This window comes from Amblyraja radiata, chromosome 26 (assembly GCF_010909765.2).
Source record: "Amblyraja radiata isolate CabotCenter1 chromosome 26, sAmbRad1.1.pri, whole genome shotgun sequence".
Lineage (NCBI taxonomy): Eukaryota > Metazoa > Chordata > Chondrichthyes > Rajiformes > Rajidae > Amblyraja > Amblyraja radiata.
Window position 1 is genome coordinate 21710327 of NC_045981.1, and position 19595 is coordinate 21729921.

General features: G+C 47.3%; 1 protein-coding gene across 1 annotated transcript; it reads left to right on the forward strand.

Moving 5' to 3' along the window:
• Nucleotides 1-2264: 2264 nt before the first annotated feature.
• Nucleotides 2265-15769, forward strand: ush1g (USH1 protein network component sans). The gene is made up of 3 exons (XM_033044483.1): nucleotides 2265-2507; nucleotides 12999-14482; nucleotides 15334-15769. Exons 1-2 carry the CDS (start codon nucleotides 2344-2346, stop codon nucleotides 14239-14241), a joined length of 1407 nt encoding a protein of 468 aa, XP_032900374.1. The 5' UTR covers nucleotides 2265-2343; the 3' UTR covers nucleotides 14242-14482; nucleotides 15334-15769.
• Nucleotides 15770-19595: the final 3826 nt, after the last annotated feature.

Consider the following 19595-nt stretch of genomic DNA (forward strand, 5'->3'; position numbering starts at 1 on the left):
ATATTCACAAATAATTCACAATAAAACATGATTTTTAAATCTCATTTACATTAATTTATAGACCAAATGGAAGGAATTTAGTGTTCAATTGCTGTAAATAAATGCCCATTTAAATCAGCTTTCTAGTGGGTCCCTGTGGAACGCGCTGGTTTAGAACGTTCACATTGCGGTAGATTTGTGCCCCAAATGCCGAGAAAAATACTGCGGGATATAATGGGCCCAAAATGAGCTACTCGCAATATTAAACTTTGTATAAAGGGATCTTTAGAAGCCCTTTTTAATGTAAAAATATACAGCTTACCTTCAATTATTTGCTTTATGAGACCCTGCGGTTGCTGGTGGTCGCGGGTTTAGAGATTGATTTTTAAACTACTATAACTATTATACGAGGCCTTTAAAACTAATAATAACTTTTGCGACGGGGTCTTTCAGCGATTTTTCGTTAATAATTAACTAGGCTGAACATCTTCGATTTGAACAGCCTAGAGAAAATCGCGTTTTAAATCCGCCCCCCTCTAAACGGCGCCAAAATCGCGCACACCCGCAGCGACAGATTTTTAGCGACGCTTCAGGTAGGCTTTGCAACATACCTACAGAGTTGGTGGTAATAACACCACAGGCGCTTATTGGGATCCGCAACAGTCGGTTGCGGCGTGGCGTTGTCTGTAGCAGGTGTCATGGAGCTGTGGACACCCGGCTGATGGAAGCGCCGTCCTGCTGTTTGGCGAGCCACAGTTCGTCCGCCCGCTCGGCGAGTTGCAGGGAGTCGGTGAAGTCGCTACCGGCGAGGAGCAGGCGGATGTCGTCGGGCATCTGCTCGAGGAAAGCCTCCTCGAAGAGGAGACAAGGCTGGTGGCCGTCCATCGGTGAAAGCATTTCGCTCATCAGCATCGACGGCTTGTGGTGACCGAGGCCGTCCACGTGCAGGATCCAGGCGGCACGAAACTACGCAGCAGTAGCGCCTTGAGGCCCTCGTGCTTGTTGTCGGCAGGCGGATTGTGGAGGTACGGAAGCAATCGGGTGGCGGTTTCTTGGTTGAGCGCGCTGACCACGTAGAAGTATTTGGTGGAATCCGCGACGATTTGCCGGATTTGAAACTGTGTCTCAATGTGTTGGAGCCACAAATGAAGTTGGACTTGGAGCGCCCAGAAAACGGGCAGTGTAAGCGAAACCGCGTTCTGCTGGGCGGGGTTCATGATCGGACCCGAAAAACGTTCGGATCGACGGGGTCACCAATGTAGTGAGACCTTCTCCTGGTCAATAACTAACTATTAAAACTCCTGGCCATGCGAGGAGCACAAACTACCAATTACCGACCCCAGATCACGTGACAGTCCAAACCAATGACGAGGGTTCCGAATGCCCAGCTTCACCACTAGGTGTCGCTACAACGTTCTGATATGATGTCATACAGCGTGACTAGCCCTTTATGACACGCCCTTCTGTCCAACTCATCCAAGATGTCCCATCTAACAAAGTCCCATTTGCCTGCCTTTGGCCCCACATCGCTCTCAACGTGTCCTATCCATGTACCTACCCAAGTGTCTTTTAAATGTTGTTGTGGTATCTGTCTCTCCTCGCTCTTCTGGCAGCTCATTCTGGCGGTCACCCGGTGGCACAGCGGCAGAGTTGCTGCCTTACAACAAAATATTCCGGCAGCGCCGGAGACCCGGGTTCGATCCCGACTACGGGTGCTGTCTGTATGGAGTTTGTTCGTTCTCCTCGTGATCTGCGTGGGTTTTCTTCCCACACTTCAAAGACGTACAGGTTAATTGGCTTGATTTAAAAAAAAAAAGTAAAATTGTCCAAGTTGGCGATATGCCGACTACAAAATTCAGAAGGTTCAGAAGTTCATTGCATATACCCACATTGCATTCTGTGTGAACACGTTGTCCCTCCGGTGTTAGTTACAGAAACTGTGGTGGGGTACACAGGAACGCTCCTCAATAATGATAGAGTGTCCATGCATCACTCTTTGATGGAGTGATAGAGCGGGCGATGGTAATAATGTTAATCCACACAGACGGCTAGAAGACTTTTAATCAGGTGCCAAATAGAGTTGTCAACAAAGTCGAGGCGCGTAGCCGTGGTAGGGACATTCTTAGCTCCTGTGCAAAGTTATTGAACGAATTAACGGGGCGACAAAAAAATGTTGGTTTCGAGGATTTTTGAATTTGCAGAGCGGATAGTGGGCGGAGGGAGCGCCGCGTGTGGGCGGAGGGAGCGCCAGGGTGGGTGGATCGCGGGCGGAGCCGGCGCTGTGTGCGCTCTGGGAGCTGATCCGCTCCGCTCCGCTCTGCTCCGCCGCCGGACGGAGGCGGGTGCCAAGGCGGACAGCCGGCCATGAACGGCGGGTTGCACGGCGCGGCCCGGGACGGCCGCATGGACGCGTTACGGGAAGCCACCCGGCGGCAGTTGAACGCGGCCGATGAGGACGGCATGACCCACGCCCTATGGGCGGCTCATCACGGAAACCTGGAGGCGATGCGGCTGATCGTCAGCAGAGGGTAAGGAGAAGGGAATGGGGTAGGAAAAGGGAATAGACAGGGGAAGGGGTTGGGGTATTTTGAAAATCAAGTTGGTGGTGGTTGGGTCTCTTGAAGAGCATTAAGGAGGATTCTCCAGGACATGATGGGATCTATCCCAGATTATTGAGAAAGACAAGCGAAGACAAGACATTGCTGGAGCCTTGATGAAGATCTTTCTATCCTCTCTCGCTACAGGCAAGGTACCAGAGGACTGGTAGTTAGCTAATGTTGTGCCCTTGTTTAAATTGAGGCAATGCAGGAAATTGTAATCTGATGAGCCTGATATCACAGTAGAAAATTCTACCGGGGGGGATTCTTAGGGTTATGATATTTTCACATTTGAAAGAGAATGGACTAATTAGGCGTAGTCAGTGTGGTTTTTCTGAGGCAGGTCATGTTTTACAAATTGTATTAAGTTCTTTGAGGTGCTGATGAAGGTGATTGATGAGGGGTGGGCACTGGTTATTGTCTACATGGGCTACTTTAGTAAGGCATTTGAGAATGTCCTTCATGATCCAAAAGATTAAAATGAATGGAATCCATGACTTTGTAGTTTAAATTCCTATCAGGTTTACCCATAGAAGACAGAAGGTAATGTTGGAAGGAATGTCTCTGACCAGTGGTGTTCCTCAGGGATCAGTGCTGGGATCTCTGTTGTTTGGGATGTATATATATATATAATGGCTTGGATGAAAATGTAGATCGGTTGGTTAGTACGTTTTGCAGATGACACAACATGTGGTGGAGTTGTGGACAATGAAGAAGGCTGTCACAGCAAACAGAAAGATATAGATCAGTTACAGATATGGGCAGAGAAATAGCAGATGGAGTTTAATACGAGAAGTGTGAGTTGTTGCATTTTGGAAGATCAAATGTAAGGAGAAAGTATACATTTTATGGCAAGACCCTGAACAACATTGGTGTACAGAGGGATCTTGGTGTCCAAGCCCATAGCTTCTTGAGAGTGGCAACAAATGTAGATAGTGGTAAAGAAGGCATATGGTTTGTTTGCCTTAATCAGATGGGGCATTCAGTATAAAAGTCAGGAAGTCATGATGCACCTTTATATGATTTTGGTTGGGCTGAATTTAGAGTGTTGCAGACAGTCTTGGATTGTTTTCTGTGGAGCACTGGAGGTTGAGGGATGACCTGGTAGAAGTTTATAAAATTATGAGAAGCACAGATTGGATATAGAGTGGGAACTTTTCACAGAGTGGAAATGCCAAAGACGAGGGCGTTGCTCTGTGAGAGGGGGAATGTTTGATGAAGATTTACAGGGCAAGTTTTATTACACACAGAGTGGTGGGTGTCTGGAACGTGTTGTCATTGGTGGAGGTAGAAGATTTATAACTGGTGCTTAAGGGGCTTTCGGTTAGGGTCATAAATTTGTAGGCATGGAGGGATTTGGATCACGTGCAGGCAGAGAAGATTTGTTTAAATTCCCATCATGTTCAGCATGGACGTATTGCTTCGAAGGGACTGTTCGTGTGTTGTACTATTCTATGTTCTAAATCCAGATTGCTTTAAGGAAGGAGATTCTTTGCAAGTCAGGTTTGAATCAATTAGGACATTGCAGTTGCTGGTTCTTCAAATGAGTGACCTTCAGGAACAGCTTGAAGTCGATGTGTTCATAAAACAGACTGCAAGGTTTAACATGCTGAGTGTAGTCAGGCATTAATAAGAGAGAAAGACTCAAAGGTCACAGACACAGTAACGGTAGATCAGCCAATACACTTAGTCTCAAGCTAAAGTAACAGGAGTAAGGAGGCTGACATGAAGGTGATTGAGAGATTCCGACAGAAACACTTACCTCCAACAATCAATTTGTTGCTATTTTGAACCAAATGTGATTGTAATGATTAAAAATTCCTTTGTTCTACACTTTGTAGAGCTGCCTTTCACCAGGTTGCTGTTCAGTACACAGTCACTCTCAATGTGGTACAGTGTCAGTAACAATAACTCCGACTGAGGAATAGTTGCACAACCACTGGCCATCACTGGGGAACAGTCCTGCACACACCCACCCTCAAGGGAGACGGGTCACATGCACACCCACCTTCGCTGGGATAAGTACCTCATACACCCACCATCACTGGGGAACAGTCCCACACTCATACACCCTCACTGGGGAACAGCATGGCACACAGTGACCCTCATTGGGCAAACATACAGACAGACAGACACACACACACACACAACATGCACACCCACCTTCGCTGGGATAAGTCCCTCGTACACCCACCATCACTGGGGAACAGTCCCACACTCATACACCCTCACTGGGGAACAGCACCACACACAGTGACCCAGGGCAAGCATACACACAAACAGACAGACAGACAGACAGACAGACACACACCCAGACAGACACACACACACAACATGCACACCTACCCTTGCGGTGATAAGTCCCTCATATACCCACTCTCACTGGGAACAGTCTCACGCACGCACACACCAATCACTGGAGAACAGTCCCATACACAATGACACTCATTGGGGAACAATACCACACGCTGATTCCCACTGGAGGACAGATCATGGTCTTCCATCAACTGATGCGTTTCCATTTGCTGTTCTCCTTTCTATTCAATATTATCTCTTCAATTCTTCATTCAGAAATCCATCTTCTGCATATTTGCTGCTATTGAAGGCTCTACATCCATTCCAACCTGGTCAATCGCAGCAGCAGTCATTACTTGAGCCCCCCCGCTCACTCCGTACCATCAGTCTGATTATCCGTTCAAGTCGGCATCTCCCAAAGTTCAAGGAGCATAAATACAATTCTCCTTCTGAGCCAAGCCCGTTTGCCTCCACCTTATTCTTCATTCTCACGACGTCCCCAATTTTTTTCATTTTGTACCTTTATTCAAAAACTATCAATGAATATTGAAATCCCAGTCTTTGCAACCAGTCACTGACCTACCCTTGAAGCCAGTGTGTTTATTGGGTCGGTCAGGTTAAGTTTGTGGTCAATGTTAACCCTGAAAATGTTGATGGTGGGTTTCTCAGTGATGGTTTTGCTGTTAAATAACAAAGGTTGGTGGTTGAACCTGTAGGTGTTGCAACTGATCATTGGCTGGTTGTTCACATGGCATGAATGTCACGGGTTCACTTAAACTTTGTCGAAATGTTGCACAGGCTGCTCCATTATAAATGGAATTGAACATGTCGCAACCATCAGCCTACATCCCTACTTCTGACCTTACGATGGTGGAAGGTCATTGATAAAACAGCTGAAGACGGCTGAGCCCAGGACACTGCCCTTAGGAACTCCTGCACTGATGTCCTGAGACCGGGATGATTGGCCTCCAACAACCACAACCATCTTCCTCAGTGTCAGATCTGACTCCAACTACTGGAGTTTTCTCTTCGATGCCCATGAATTTCAGTTTTTCCAGGGCTGCTTGATCCCACATTTGGTCAAGCCTTGCCTTGATGTTAATAGTAGTCACTCTGACCTCACCTCAAGGCTTCAGCTCTTTGGTCCGTGTTTGGGCCCCGGCTTTGCTGGTGAAATCGGAAGCGGACAATATCGGAGCGAATGCTGCTGGACTGCACTGTGTATCGTAGCTTTAATTATTTTGTTGATGTTGAGAATAGAGTGATTGGATATGGAGAGAATTTTTGCTCTTGTGGGAGAATCTAAAACTAGCATTTTAAAACTAAATACTGAAGCTCAGATAATCTATGGCTGAAACTGAGACCCAGAATATTTTTTTAAAGCAGCTAGATTCTTTGATAACGTGGAGGTGAACATTTCTAGGGGGATGGGGTGGTGAATGTGGAGTTGTGGTTGTCATTATTGGTCAGCGGTGATCTTACTGAAAGTTGGACCAGGCGGGGGAGCGACTCCTGTTTCTACTTTATATGTTCTTGTTACCCAGCTTGGATTTTGTGAATGTTCGGTTTTCTGCATTGTCAGAGAAATGCCAGAGTTGTGACTATAGTGGAACGGCTTGGCAAGAGATGCAGCTTGTTCGAGGTGGAGGTCCTCAGCATTCCGGCTGGGGATGTTGTCCTCTCCCACAGTCTTTGCTGTATCCAGTACTCGATGGTTCATTGATTCTTTATTGAGACATGTGCCAATGCAGAGTGAAATTCTTTTTCTACATGCAGACCAGTAGAGAATTGCCATACCTAAGCACAATCCCCAATTAGTGTACAGGAAAAGTGTACAGAAATATATTGAGCGAGCCCGCATGCAAGAGGAGGCAGGTTTTCACACAGAGGTATTTGGAGTCGGGAATGTGCTGTCACATTTGTCGGGAAGTTAATGGTGGAAGCAGATACTCTTGTGACATTCTACAAGCATCCAGCCAAGTACTTGAAGGGTACATAATGTGGATGTGAGATTTGTGTCAGTAGGTTCAATGGTCAGCATTGTAAGCTTCTGTATCTTCTACTGGATGGGACCAGGGAGAAGGAATGACCGGTTGGAACCTCTTTGATTATGTTAGCTGCTCTTCTGAGGTAGCATGTATCGATGGAGTCAATGGTGGGAAGTCTGGCCTGTGTGATGGACTGAGCTATTTCCACAACTCTCTGCAATTTAAAGGCCAGTTAGGATGCTGAGGATCCAAGGTGAATCTGTTGTTTGGATTCGGAACCGGCTTAACCATGGAAGATAATGTGCAGTGGTGACCAGTGTTGTTTTTACACAGGGAATGATGCAGGGATCTCTGTTGTTTGTGATGTATATACACACCTAGGACATAAGCTGTTTACTAAGTTTACAGTCATCGCAAGAATTGGTGGAATTATGGATATTGAGGAAAGTTATGAAGGGACACAGCAGGATATAAACATGTTGAAAACATTATGGAGGGCACTGTAGTTCCCTGAAAGTGTCGATACAAGTAAGCTGAAGGAAGCATTTGATAAGCTTGCCTTCATCGGTCAGGGCATTGAGTACAAGAGTACAACATTTGTACGAGTCGTTGGTGAGACCTCACTTGGGGGTGTTGTGTGCAGTTCTGGTTGCTAAGTTACAGAAAGGATATCATTAAGCAGGAGAGGATGCAGAAATGATCCACAGGAATATTACTCGGACTGGAGGGCTTCAGGTGAGATTGCGGCTTATTGCCTGGAACAAAGGAGGCTAAGTGATGACATTATAGAGATGTATAAAATCATGAGGGGCAAAGATAAGCCACGATCTTTGCCATAGGGTAGGGGAGCCTAAAGCTAGAGGGCATATGTTTAAAGTGAGAGGGGAAAGATTTAAAAGGGACCTGAGGGCACACTTTTTTTTACACAAAGGGTGGTAGGTATATGGAATAATTTGCAAGAGGATGAAGTAGGGGTGGGTACAATTACTATATTCAGAAGACATTTGGACTGGCACATCAATAGGAAAGGTCAGAGGGATATGGGCCAAACCCGGGCAAATATGATAACTCAGGTTGGCAAGTTTTTCAGTATGAACAAGTTGGGCCAAAGGACATGTTACCGATCTGTGTGTCTCCATGGCTGCTGAGCCATTGGCTAATTAAAAAACCTTCATGTTCGAGAACCCCATAGTATTTATTGGACCCAGGAGATAGATGCACTTATGTTTGTGGTCATGTTGTAGAACTTTGCACTTGTTCAAGTTACATTGTGCTGTAATCTGATTCCTTGCTAGCTGTTTATTGCTGAGAAATGATGATAATTGTAACCTACACTCTGATTCCTTTTGGTAAACCTGAGATGCAGAGCAGTTGTGCTTGTGCCTGCTGGCAGTGACTCACCTCTCTGCCCAGTACTGCCCTGTGTTGCATTCGTCATGTTGGGTCTTTTTCCTGATCGACCTGCAATGTTTAGGCTAAATAATTAATGAACTAATGAAGAATGAATTACTGCACTAGATAAATTATTCATTTAGAGAAAAAATCTCACCATGCTTAAAGAGGGGGAGGGGTTTCTATTTCGGATATCTACCAGACTGATAAGTGTACAAGTAAATTAGAATGTGAAGACTTGCTAAAAATACATTCAGTGAGTGGTTGTTGCTGATAGAAGGTGGGACTTGAGAGCCAATTTTCACACAGCAATCTCACTGTAGGAGCATGTGGATGCACTTTGATAACTGAAATAAGAGCATTGCTGGGAATAGTGGAGGGATTTGGAGAATATGTTCACAGAATATTAAGATTGAGAAAATGTTAAAGACTAGAATTCCTAGTTTTTTTTTAGTCAATATAGAATTTAACTTTTCCCATGTGGTGGTGGTTTTGTATGAAATGAAAAGTTATTAGACAAATTTGTGAAGTCATAGAATCATACAGTATGGATCCAGACCATTTGGCCCATCTCATCCACACTGACCAGATGCCTCCCTTCCATATCAATCCCATCTCCCAGCACTTGATCCATTGTCCTCAATGCGTAGATAATTCAAGTACTCATTAAGAAACAACTTAAGCACAGTCAGTGACCCGGTTCCACCATTCACACACAAGCAGCGCATTCCAGTTACTCACCACTCTGGGTGAAGAACATTCCTCCTCGTATCATAAGAGATAGGGGCAGAATTAGACCAGTCGGCCCATCAAGTCTACTCTGCCATTCAATCATGGCTGATCTGTCTCTCCCTCCTAACCCCATTCTTCTGCTTTCTCCTCATAACCTCTGACACCCGTACTAATCAAGAATCTATCTATCTCTGCCTTAAAAATATCCACTGACTTGGCCTCCAGTCTTCTGTGGCAAAGAAACCAACAGATTCACAACCCTCTGACTAAAGAAATTTCTCCTCATCTCCTTCCTAAAAGAACGTCCTTTAATTCTGAGGCTATGACCTTCTGTCCTAGACTCTCCCATTAGTGGAAACATCCTTTCCAGGTCCAAGCCTTTCACTAATCTGTACGTTTCAATGAGGTCCCCTTCATTCTTCTAAATTCCAGTGAGTACAGGCTCTGTGGCATCAAATGCTCATGTTAACCTACTCAATCCTGGGATCATTCTTGTATACTGCCTCTGGACCCTCTCCAGAGCCAGCACATCCTTCCTCAGATATGGTGGCCAAAATTGCTCACAATATTCCAAATGCAGCCTGACCAGAACCTTGTAGAGCCTCAGCATTTCATCCCCTCTATATCTTTCCCCCCCCCACCCAAAACCTAGGTCCACTCTAGTTGTATCTATCCTGATATGCGGTAATGTTTCCTACAATCTATCCTATCCAAATATTACACCTCAGTCATGGAGGTAAGAACCTCCTCTGCTCCAGGGAGAGCAGACCCAGCCTCCAGTCACCCTTCATAACTGAAACACTCTGTCCCAGGCAACATCCCAGTGAAACTCCTCTGCAACCCCTCCAACACTTCCTGTAGTGCGGTAACCAGCACTGCACGCAGTACTCCAGCGGAGGTCTGACTGAAGTTCTATACAGAGGGAGCATAACCTCTCTACTTCTTCATTTGATGCCTGACTAATGGCCAGAATCCCATGGTACCGTGACCATGTGATGTTTGAAAAATTAGCCTTCATAATTTCCTTTTATAGAGCTCCCCCACTGTTTTTACATTCTTGAAGGCCAGCCCCATCATTTGCTTCTTATACCTGTCATATGCTTCCTTTGTAATCTTTAGCGAACCTTTACTAGCCCTCCACATCCAGTGTTTCCATAGCCTGATAGAAACACGTTGGCAGTGAACCCTTATTATTTCTCATTTGAATGCTCCCCTGTGTGCAGGTGTAGACTGATTTGCAAATTTACACCTTCCCAATCCTTTTTGACTATCTTTGCCACTTTGAAATATACAGAGATATGGTCACTATCTCTAAAATGCTTTGGCTACTTTCCCCAGGAGATGCAGCTCAAAACTCCAACCCTCCCCCCATCCCACGGAGCCTTTGACACACAGGGAATCACAGTTAATATTTAGGAAACTGAAATCCCCACTATGATAGGCCTATTTTTGTTGCATTCCTTTGAGGCCTACTTATCTGTGGGCTCAAGACCATGGGAAAGATTCGGACATTAAAGGAAACATCCAATACTGCCTGGTTTAAGAAATACCGTGCTAAAATAACTGGGATCACAGCTGATGGGATATCTGATTGTACATTCCATTATATAACCCTGGTCCAGTAAACCGTGACCGAAGCATCTCCAATTACACACACAGCCTTTTAGACACTCAATCATTCTAAACCCTCGTGTCCCATAAATGCCCAGTCCATTCATCATATGTATTAGCTCCAATACGTCATGTGTTTGGTTTCTTTCCAGACTCTGCCCTGATCCACCCTTATTACATCATTCCCCATTTCACAGCTGCCCAAAGGTTATTTGTGCAAGAAGAAACTACAGATGCTGGTTTAAACTGGAGAGATGCTGCCTGTCCCGCTGAGTTACTCCAGCTTTTTGTGTCTATTATCTGCCCAAAGGTTATTGTCTGATATAATACAACCCCATATACCAGCCCACTTTACTTCAAATTCAAAAGCGGGTCAAATTGAAAAGACTACATTTCCTGCTTAGGAGCTGAAATTATAACTTGGAGTAAGGGTTCATACACTTGTGTCACAGCTGGACAGGTATCAAATGCAATCAGGAAAATTAATGGGATGCTGGCCTTTCATAGAAGAGGGGGCGGGTGAGAGATTCGGACCAGTGCACAGCTCTGGTTGAATTCCGTTGGGACCACTCTGCTCGGTTCAGGCACCAACTCGGTGCAATACACACTCACCAAAATGATGCCGAGCTAAATTATTAGGATGGGCTGTTGTATAAACTGGGCTGATATTCTTTTGAATAAATAAGAGAAATAATCAATGAGCAAGATTATTAACGACAGTGAGGCAGCCTCCTCAGAAGGCTGTGGAGGCCAAGTCAGTGGATATTTATAAGGCAGAGATTAATTGATTAGTATGAGTGTCAGAGATTATGGGGAGAAGTCAGGAGAATGGGATTGAGAGAGAAAGGTAGATCAGCCACGATTGAATGGCAGAGTGGACCTGATGGGTCAAGTAGCCTAATTCTGCTCCTATCACTTATGAACTTACGCATTTGTTGATTATGTGTAGTGTGCATGGTTTTGTGCGTGGGAGATTGTTTGTCACAAATTGGATGCGATTTTTTGAAGAAGTAATCAAGACAGGGTCAGACATAGTCTATATGGACTTCAGCAAGGCCTCTGGTAATGGTATGGTACTTATTTGCCACATGTACCGAGGTACAGTGAAATTCATTTTTGTACAGTTCAGTACAAGTATCACTATACATAAGCACTTAGATAGTATTAGATAAACATCTCAGATACAGTACAAGTGTTTATCAGTGGTACACTGAGACCGTATATAGCGTCGCCAGATGGTAATGTGCCGCATGGTAGGCTGTCCTGGAAGGTTAGATCACATGGGAGTCAGGGAGAGATGGCTAACTGGATACAGAATTGGCTTCATGGTAGAAAGCAGAGAGTAGTGGTGGAAGGTAGTTTATTAGACTGCAGGCCTGTGACAGTGGTGGGCCTCAGGGTTCGGTGCTGGGCTCATTGTTTTGTTTGTCAATCATATCAACGATTTGGATGAGAATGTACACCCCAGAAGCCCAAGTGCTCCAAGTTTGTTTATTGAACTCTTGTGTGTCACATTGATGGTCTTCAAGTGTTCATATTCCCGCAGCCACTGATTCCTCTAATCCCGCTGACTGGAACCACAGAAAACTCCCGCCTCGACCACATTGATTCTGCCCAATCCTTTTTTATAATTTTCTAAGTGTCCAGTTACTTTGGTTACACAGCACATAAACTAACATTTTGGCTCATAATCTGTGTTGATCCATTTACAAGCATTTGGTCCATAGTCTAAAGGGGCTTGGCCATTCAAGTGTTTGTCAGAGACTTGGATGTTGTGAGGGTCTCTGCCCCCCCCCCCCCCCCCCCCCCCCCCTCAGGCAGTGTGTTTCAGATTCCAATCACCCTCTGGATGAAATTTATCCGCATCAGATTCCCTTTAAACCTTCCACATCCCTTTCTTCAGCTTTAGACAAATCTGCTGTCTTTAACAATACCTACCAGCATTTTCCCTCCCACTAATACCAGGCTACTCTGTCTGTTCCATGTCTTTTCTCCCCCTTTTCCTTGTACCCTGGGATTAAACTTGCTTGTCAGCGGAAACCATTTCAGAATCTGCAGATTCTTGGAAGATGACAACCTTCAGAAGCTGAGGATAACCCTGGAATATATCAGTATTGTTCCCGTGTTGTCCTGTCTGAAACACCATCCATCCATCCTTGTTCTCCAGAGATGCTGCCTGACATGCTGAGTTACTCCATCACTTTGTGTCTATGTTCCAGTTCTATGTTGCATCTCTGGGTCCCATTGATCTCTCCAATGCAAATGTTTTATCAATGTCCTCCCCCCCCCCCCCCCCATCATTTTTCCTCTGGATCTGTTAAATCACAGTTCCTGCAAGGTTTTTGTTGTCTTTTGACAAGTCTCGTAACATATTTGTGTAATGCCGTGTCTTCTGCCTTTCTAGGGGTGATCCTGACAAGTGTGACATTTGGGGGAATGCTCCGCTTCACCTGGCAGCTTCCAATGGCCACCTCGACATCCTCTCCTTTCTGGTGTCTTTTGGGGCAAACATCTGGTGCCTGGACAATGACTACCACACCCCACTTGACATGGCGGCCATGAAGAACCACATGGAGTGCATCCGCTATCTGGACTCCATCGCTGCAAAGCAGAGCGCCCTCAACCCAAAGCTGGTGAGCAAGCTGAAGCAAAGGGCCTACCGGGATGCGGAGAAGCGCATCAAGGATTGCGCCAAGCTGCAGAAGAAGCACCAGCAGAGAATGGAGAAGAGGTACAAGAGGGAGCTGGACTCGTCGGACACCATGAGCTTCAGCAGCTCGGCCAGCAGTTCGCTGAGACACCAGCTGCAGCGCCTGTCGATGGCGGCCGCTCTGCCCTACTCCCAGGCCACGCTCAACGCCACCACCAAGGGCAAGACCAAGATCCAGAAGAAGCTGGAGAGGAAGAAGCAGGTGGACGGGAGCTTCAAAATATACGAGGATGGGCGCAAGAGCGTCCGCTCGCTCTCCGGCCTGCAGCTCAGCAACGACGTGATGTTCGTCAAGCAAGAGAGCGGCGGCCATGCCAGGGAGAGACCGCGCTGCAACGTGCGGGACATGTTCGCAGCCGAGGGCGACACCATGTCTCACGCCGCCAGCGACCCGGGGCTGCAGGCCGACACCGCCTACTCCGAAGTCAGCACCGACTCGGGCCACGAGTCCCTCTTCAACAGGCCCGGCCTGGGCACCATGGTCTTCCGCAGGAACTATGTCAACTGCGGCCTCCTCGGGCTGGGACACAATGGCGGCGAGGCGGGGGATCAGGTGGGGCTGAGGGGCTCGGACGTCAGGTTGCGCAGCCGTCTCCAGAGGTCCATCAGCATGGACGACAGCATCGGCAGCGCACAGAGCCTGCAGGAGCAGGCCCGGGACGGGTTGCCATGGGAGGAGCACGACCTGGGCCTAGACGACGACCTTGAGCCGGAGACCAGTCCCCTCGACACCTTCCTGGCCTCCCTCAGCATGTTCGATTTCGTGCCAACCTTCAAGAAGGAAAAGATCGACCTGGAAGCGCTCACGCTTTGCTCCAACGAAGATCTGAAAAGCATAAAAATTCCTTTGGGGCCCAGGAAGAAAATCCTGGAGGGCGTCCAGAGGCGGCAGCAGGCGCTGGGGCAGCCCGACAGGTTGGAGGACACGAATCTGTGAGTCGGCCCGCGGCTGCGGACCCTCCGCTGGCCGGCGGCGAGCCCGCCTCTCCGGGGTGCGGTGAACAACGACACCCGAGGCCGGCACATCCCCACAGAGACCTGGCACCATCGCCGCCACCCGGGGCAACGCGGCGGTGACAGGAGCTACAGGACAGGAGTCTGCAGGAAGGGCCTCCACATGCGAAGCTGCTGCCTTCGTGTGGAGCCGCAGGTCTCCCGGACGGAAACGCTATTTGATGGTAACTTTCCCTCTCGCTGAGAATTGGGGTGGGCAGTTGGACGGGTGCAGAATCTGAGGCGACTGGAGTGTTGAATGCAGTAGTGTGTGAGCTGCGGGTCAGTATCTTTTGGAAAGGGCACATTGTGCATGGTGGCTGGGTGTTGGATGTGTGGAGTTAAATGGTGCGCTGCAGGGAGGGGTCCTGTGTGAGACTGAACTGTTCCGTGACACAGTGTGTGAGGTGGGTCCTGGCGGTGACTTGGTGCAGTGTTGGTGAAATGGAGAACTGTGTGTGTGTGAGAATAGACTCGGCCAGTGGTCTGGTGTGTGGGGTGGATACAGAACAGGGCGTAGTATGTGGGGGATCGGTACAGGACGGCACGCTGTGGTTGGGGGGGGTGGGTGGTGGGGTACAGGGCACGGTGTGTGGGGGAAGAGTTCAGGACGGGGCACGGTGTGTGGGAGGGGCTACATGGAGGGGCTGGGTGTGTAGTGCAGGGTTTGGTCTGTTTGGCCAGTGGTGTAAGCAAGCACTGATGTTAGGTGTTGACGCTATCTACTGGTGCCGACTTCCGGGGGCTTGCACAACCGCATTATGGTTAATTCCCTCCTCTGTCTCTCTCTCTCTCCCCCCCCCCCGCCCATTTCATCTCTCTTCCTCTCCCCCGCTATCCACACGCTTACCGCTCCTTCTTCCCTCTCGCTTCCTCTTGTCCTTCCCCCCTCTCTTTCCCACCGCATTCCCCTCCTAGCCTTCCCCCTCTCTCTTCCCTTTCTCTCGAACCCTCCTGCCCTCCTTCTCTCGGCAGGGCTGTGATGTTGCTCTCCACTGGTTCATCTTCAGTGTAGCTTCTTGCTTCTCTCCTGCAGGTCTCCCTCCGACGACCTTTCCCTCCACCTGTGACCATGAAGATCCGTCATCCAATGAGTATGCAGCCTGCCCATGAAGGAGCCATGCAGCTTGGAACCAGATCCTTGAGTCCTCTCCTGACTCTTCTCGACCCGTCTGACCACTCAGACTGCTGTTCTTCTGGCCTCCCACCAAGCAACCCCTTAACCTCCCGCTAGGCCCCTCCCTACCTCCCCTCCTGACCACCCTACCCCCTCCGCCCCAAGGGGAATATCAAAAATGAATGCAAAAGTTTCTCTAGGTATGTAAAAAGGAAAAGATTGGTGAAGATGAATGCAGGTCCCTTACATTCAGAGATAGGTGAATTTATAATGGGAAACAAGGAAATGGCAGAACAGTTAAACAAGTACTTTGGTTCTGTCTTCACTAAGGAAGACACAAACAATCTCCCGGAAATACTAGGGGACTGAGGATCTAGTGGGAGGGAGGGACTGAAGGGAATCCACATTAGTCAGAAAATGGTGCTAGGTAAACTGTTGGGACTGAAGGCAGATAAATCCCTAGTGCCCGATGGTCTGCATCCCAGAGTACTCAAGGAGGTGGGCCTAGAAATTGTGGATGCATTGGTGATCATTTTCCAATGTTCTCTCGACTCTGGATCAGCTCATGTGGACTGGAGGGTAGCCAATGTAACCCCACTTTTTAAGAAAGGAGGGAGACAGGAAACAGGGAATTATAGACCAGTTAGCCTTACATCAGTGATGGGGAAGATGCTGGAGTCGATTGTTAAAGATCTTATAGCAGCGCATTTGGAAAGCAGTGATATGATCGGTCAAAGTCAGCATGGATTTATGAAGGGGAAATCATGCTTGACTAATCTTTTGGAATTTTTTGAGGATGTAACAAGTAGAATAGATAAGGGAGAGGCAGCGGATGTGGTAGAACTGGACTTTCAAAAAACCTTTGACAAGGTCTCACACAAGAGATTAGTGTGCAAGATTAGAGCACGTGGTATTGGGGGTAGGGTATTGACATGGATAGAGAACTGGTTGGCAGACAGGAAGCAAAGAGTAGGAGTTAATTGGTCCTTTTCAAAATGGCAGGCAGTGACTAGTGGGGTACTGCAAGGCTCAGTGCTGGGACCCCAGTTGTTTACAATATATATTAACGATTTAGATGAGGGAATTAAATGTGACATCTCTAAGTTTGCGGATGACACAAAGTTGGGTGGCAGTGTGAGCTGCGATGAGGATGCTATGAAGCTATAGTGTGACTTGGATAGATTGGGTGTGTGGGCAGAAGCATGACAGATGCAGTATAATGTGGATAAATGTGAGGTTATCCACCTTGGTGGCAAGAACAGGAAGGCAAATTATTATCTGAATGGTGTCAGATTAGAAGGGGAGGTACAACGAAACCTGGGTATGCTTGTACATCAGTCACTGAAAGTAAGCATGCAGGTAGAGTAGGCAGTGAAGAAAGCTAATAACGTGTTGGCGTACATTGCGAGAGGATTTGAGTTTAGAAGCAAGGAAGTCGTACTGCAGTTGTACCGTGCCCTGGTGAGACCGCACATGGAGTATTGTGTGCAATTTTGGTCTCCTAATTTGAGGAAGGACATCATTGATATTGAGGGAGTGCAGTGTAAATTCACCAGGTTAATTCCCAGGATGGCGCGACTGACATTTGACGAAAGAATGGGTCGACTGGGCTTGTATTTGCTGGAATTTAGAAGGATGAGATGGGATCTATTTGAAACATAAAATTCTTAAGAGGATTGGACTGGGTAGATATAGGAAAAATGTTCCCGATGTTGGGGGAGTCCAGAACAAGGGGTCACAGTTTAAGAATAAGGGGTAGGCCATTTACGACTGAGATGAGGAAAACGCTTTTCATCCAGAGTTGTGAATCTGTGGAGTTCTCTGCCACAGAAGGCAGTGGAGGCCAATTCACGGGATATTTTCAAGAGATTTAGCTCGTGGGGAATCAAGGGATATGGGGAAAAAGCCTCTCTCTGTATAGAGAGGGTAGTAGGAGATAGGAGGTGTATGGCAGGAGGGGTGTAGAGGGAGGAGGGGGAGGGAAGGATTGACACTTGCTGCCCGCTGGTCTCCCCTCGACTTCCTGTTGACGCTGAGTTCTGAGATGAGATGTCCTTCACTGAGCTGGGGAGACGGGCAATGTCTCTGCCCATCGCCAGCACAAGGACCCGAGATGTTGAAGCAGATGAAGGTGAGAATCCCAATCGCTTTCTCACCACTTCATGTACAGTGCCCTCCATAATGTTTGGGTTAAAGACCCATCATTTATTTATTTGCCACAATTTGAGATGATCAGCCATGATCATATTGAATGGCAGAGCTGGCTCAAAGGGCCAGATGGCCTACTCCTGTACCTGTTTTCTATATTCCTCACAACTCCCCGACCCTCCCCCTTGACCTCCGAAATCTTCCTCCCGGATCCCGACTATCTGGCCACCTCCTGATCCCCTCCTCCCTGATCCACTCCACATCCCTCCCCACGACTCTGATCCTCCTCCCCGACCTCCAACCTCTCCTCTGCCACTCAAAGGGGTTGGTGTATGCCGACTGGTCTCCTCTGTCCAAACCTTTTTCCGAGTAAAAAGCACAGCCCGTCTCCCCTGGAGCCTCTGCCTGTGACTGTTCTGGAGCAGCCCTTCCTGTTGCCCAATCTGTGCCAATGCTTTCCACATGACTACCTGTTTCCCTGACACACCTCCGTGGCAGTTGAAGCAGGTCATGTCTCGCCCAGTTTATCCGCTGCTCCAATGTTTGGGGATATTGTTCCCGCAAGTAAAATTGAAATCAAAAGGATCCCATGAAAGAGTGAGAGATTGTTCCACCTTTCTCACAATAGGACATGTTCTGTTAATGACCTTACCTGTAGCAGGTGGTCACTGCTCTGATACAGATCATTGAGCATACTCAGAGACAGGAGCGTTGCAGGTGCAGATTCTCACCCGAGGTTCGGATTGGAACTTTACTCCCGCCTAACCTTGCTGTTGGCTCACAGCAGCTTCATTTTGTATAGAGAGGCCAGCACATCGACCCGAGATGTTGAAGCAGATGAAGGTGAGAATCCCAGTCGCTTTCTCACCACTTCATGTACAGTGCCCCCCATAATGTTTGGGTTAAAGACCCATCATTTATGTATTTGCCACAATTTGAGAATAGAAAAAAAAATCACGTGGTTAAAGTGCACATTGTCAGATTTAAACAAAGGCCATTTTTATACATTTTGGTTTCACCATGTAGAAATTACAGCGGTGTTTATACATAGTCGCCCCCCCCCCCCCCTCCCTCCCATTTCAGGACACCATAATGATTGGGACACAGCAATGTCATGTAAATGAAAGTAGTCATGTTTAGAATTTTGTTGCATATCCTGTGCATGCAATGACTGCTTGGTCTGCAATTCATGGACATCACCATTTTCTGGGTGTCTTATCTGGTGATGCTCTGCCAGGCCTGTATTGCACCCATCTTTAGCTTATGCTTGTTTTGGGGGCTTGTCCTCTTTTCTCTTCAGCTTATAAAAAGCAAGCTCAATTGGGTTCAGATCAGGTGATTGACTTGGCCACTCAAGAATTGACCAAGTTTTAGCTTTGAAAAACTCCTTTGTTGCTTTAGCAATATGTTTGGGATCATTGTCTTGCTGTGGAATGAACCGCCGGCCAATGAGTTTTCAGGCATTTGTCTATACACTTGTGTCTATACACTTCGGAATTCATTATCCTACTATCATCAGCAGTTGTATCATCAATGAAGATAAGCGAGTCAGTACCTTCAGCAGCCATACATGTCCAGGCCGTAACACCCCCGTGTTTCACAGTTAAGATGGTATGCTTTGGATCTTGGGCAGTTCCTTCTCTCCTCCATACTTTGCTCTTGCCATCACTCTGATATGTTAATCTTCGTCTCATCTGTCCACAAGACCTTTTTCCAGAACTGTGGTTGCTCTTTCAAGTACTTCTTGGCAAACTGTAACCTGGCCATCCTATTTTTGCGGATAACCAGTGGTTTGCATCTTGCAGTGTAGCCTCTGTATTTCTGTTCATGAGGTCTTCTGCGGACAGTGGTCATTGACAATTCCACACCTGACTCCTAGAGTGTTTCTGATCTGTCGGACAGGTGTTTGGGGATTTTTCTTTATTTATAGAGTGAATTCTTCAGTCATCAGCTGTGGAGGTCTTCCTTGGCCTGCCAGTCCCTTTGCGATTCGTAAGCTCACTAGTGCTCTTTCTTCTTAATGATGTTCCAAA

Coding starts and splice junctions, on each gene's coding strand:
- ush1g (XM_033044483.1), top strand. CDS start 2,344: ATGAACGGCGGGTTGCACGGCGCGGCCCGGGACGGCCGCATGGACGCG. Junction 2,508..12,998: donor CGGCTGATCGTCAGCAGAGG/GTAAGGAGAAGG, acceptor CTGCCTTTCTAG/GGGTGATCCTGACAAGTGTG.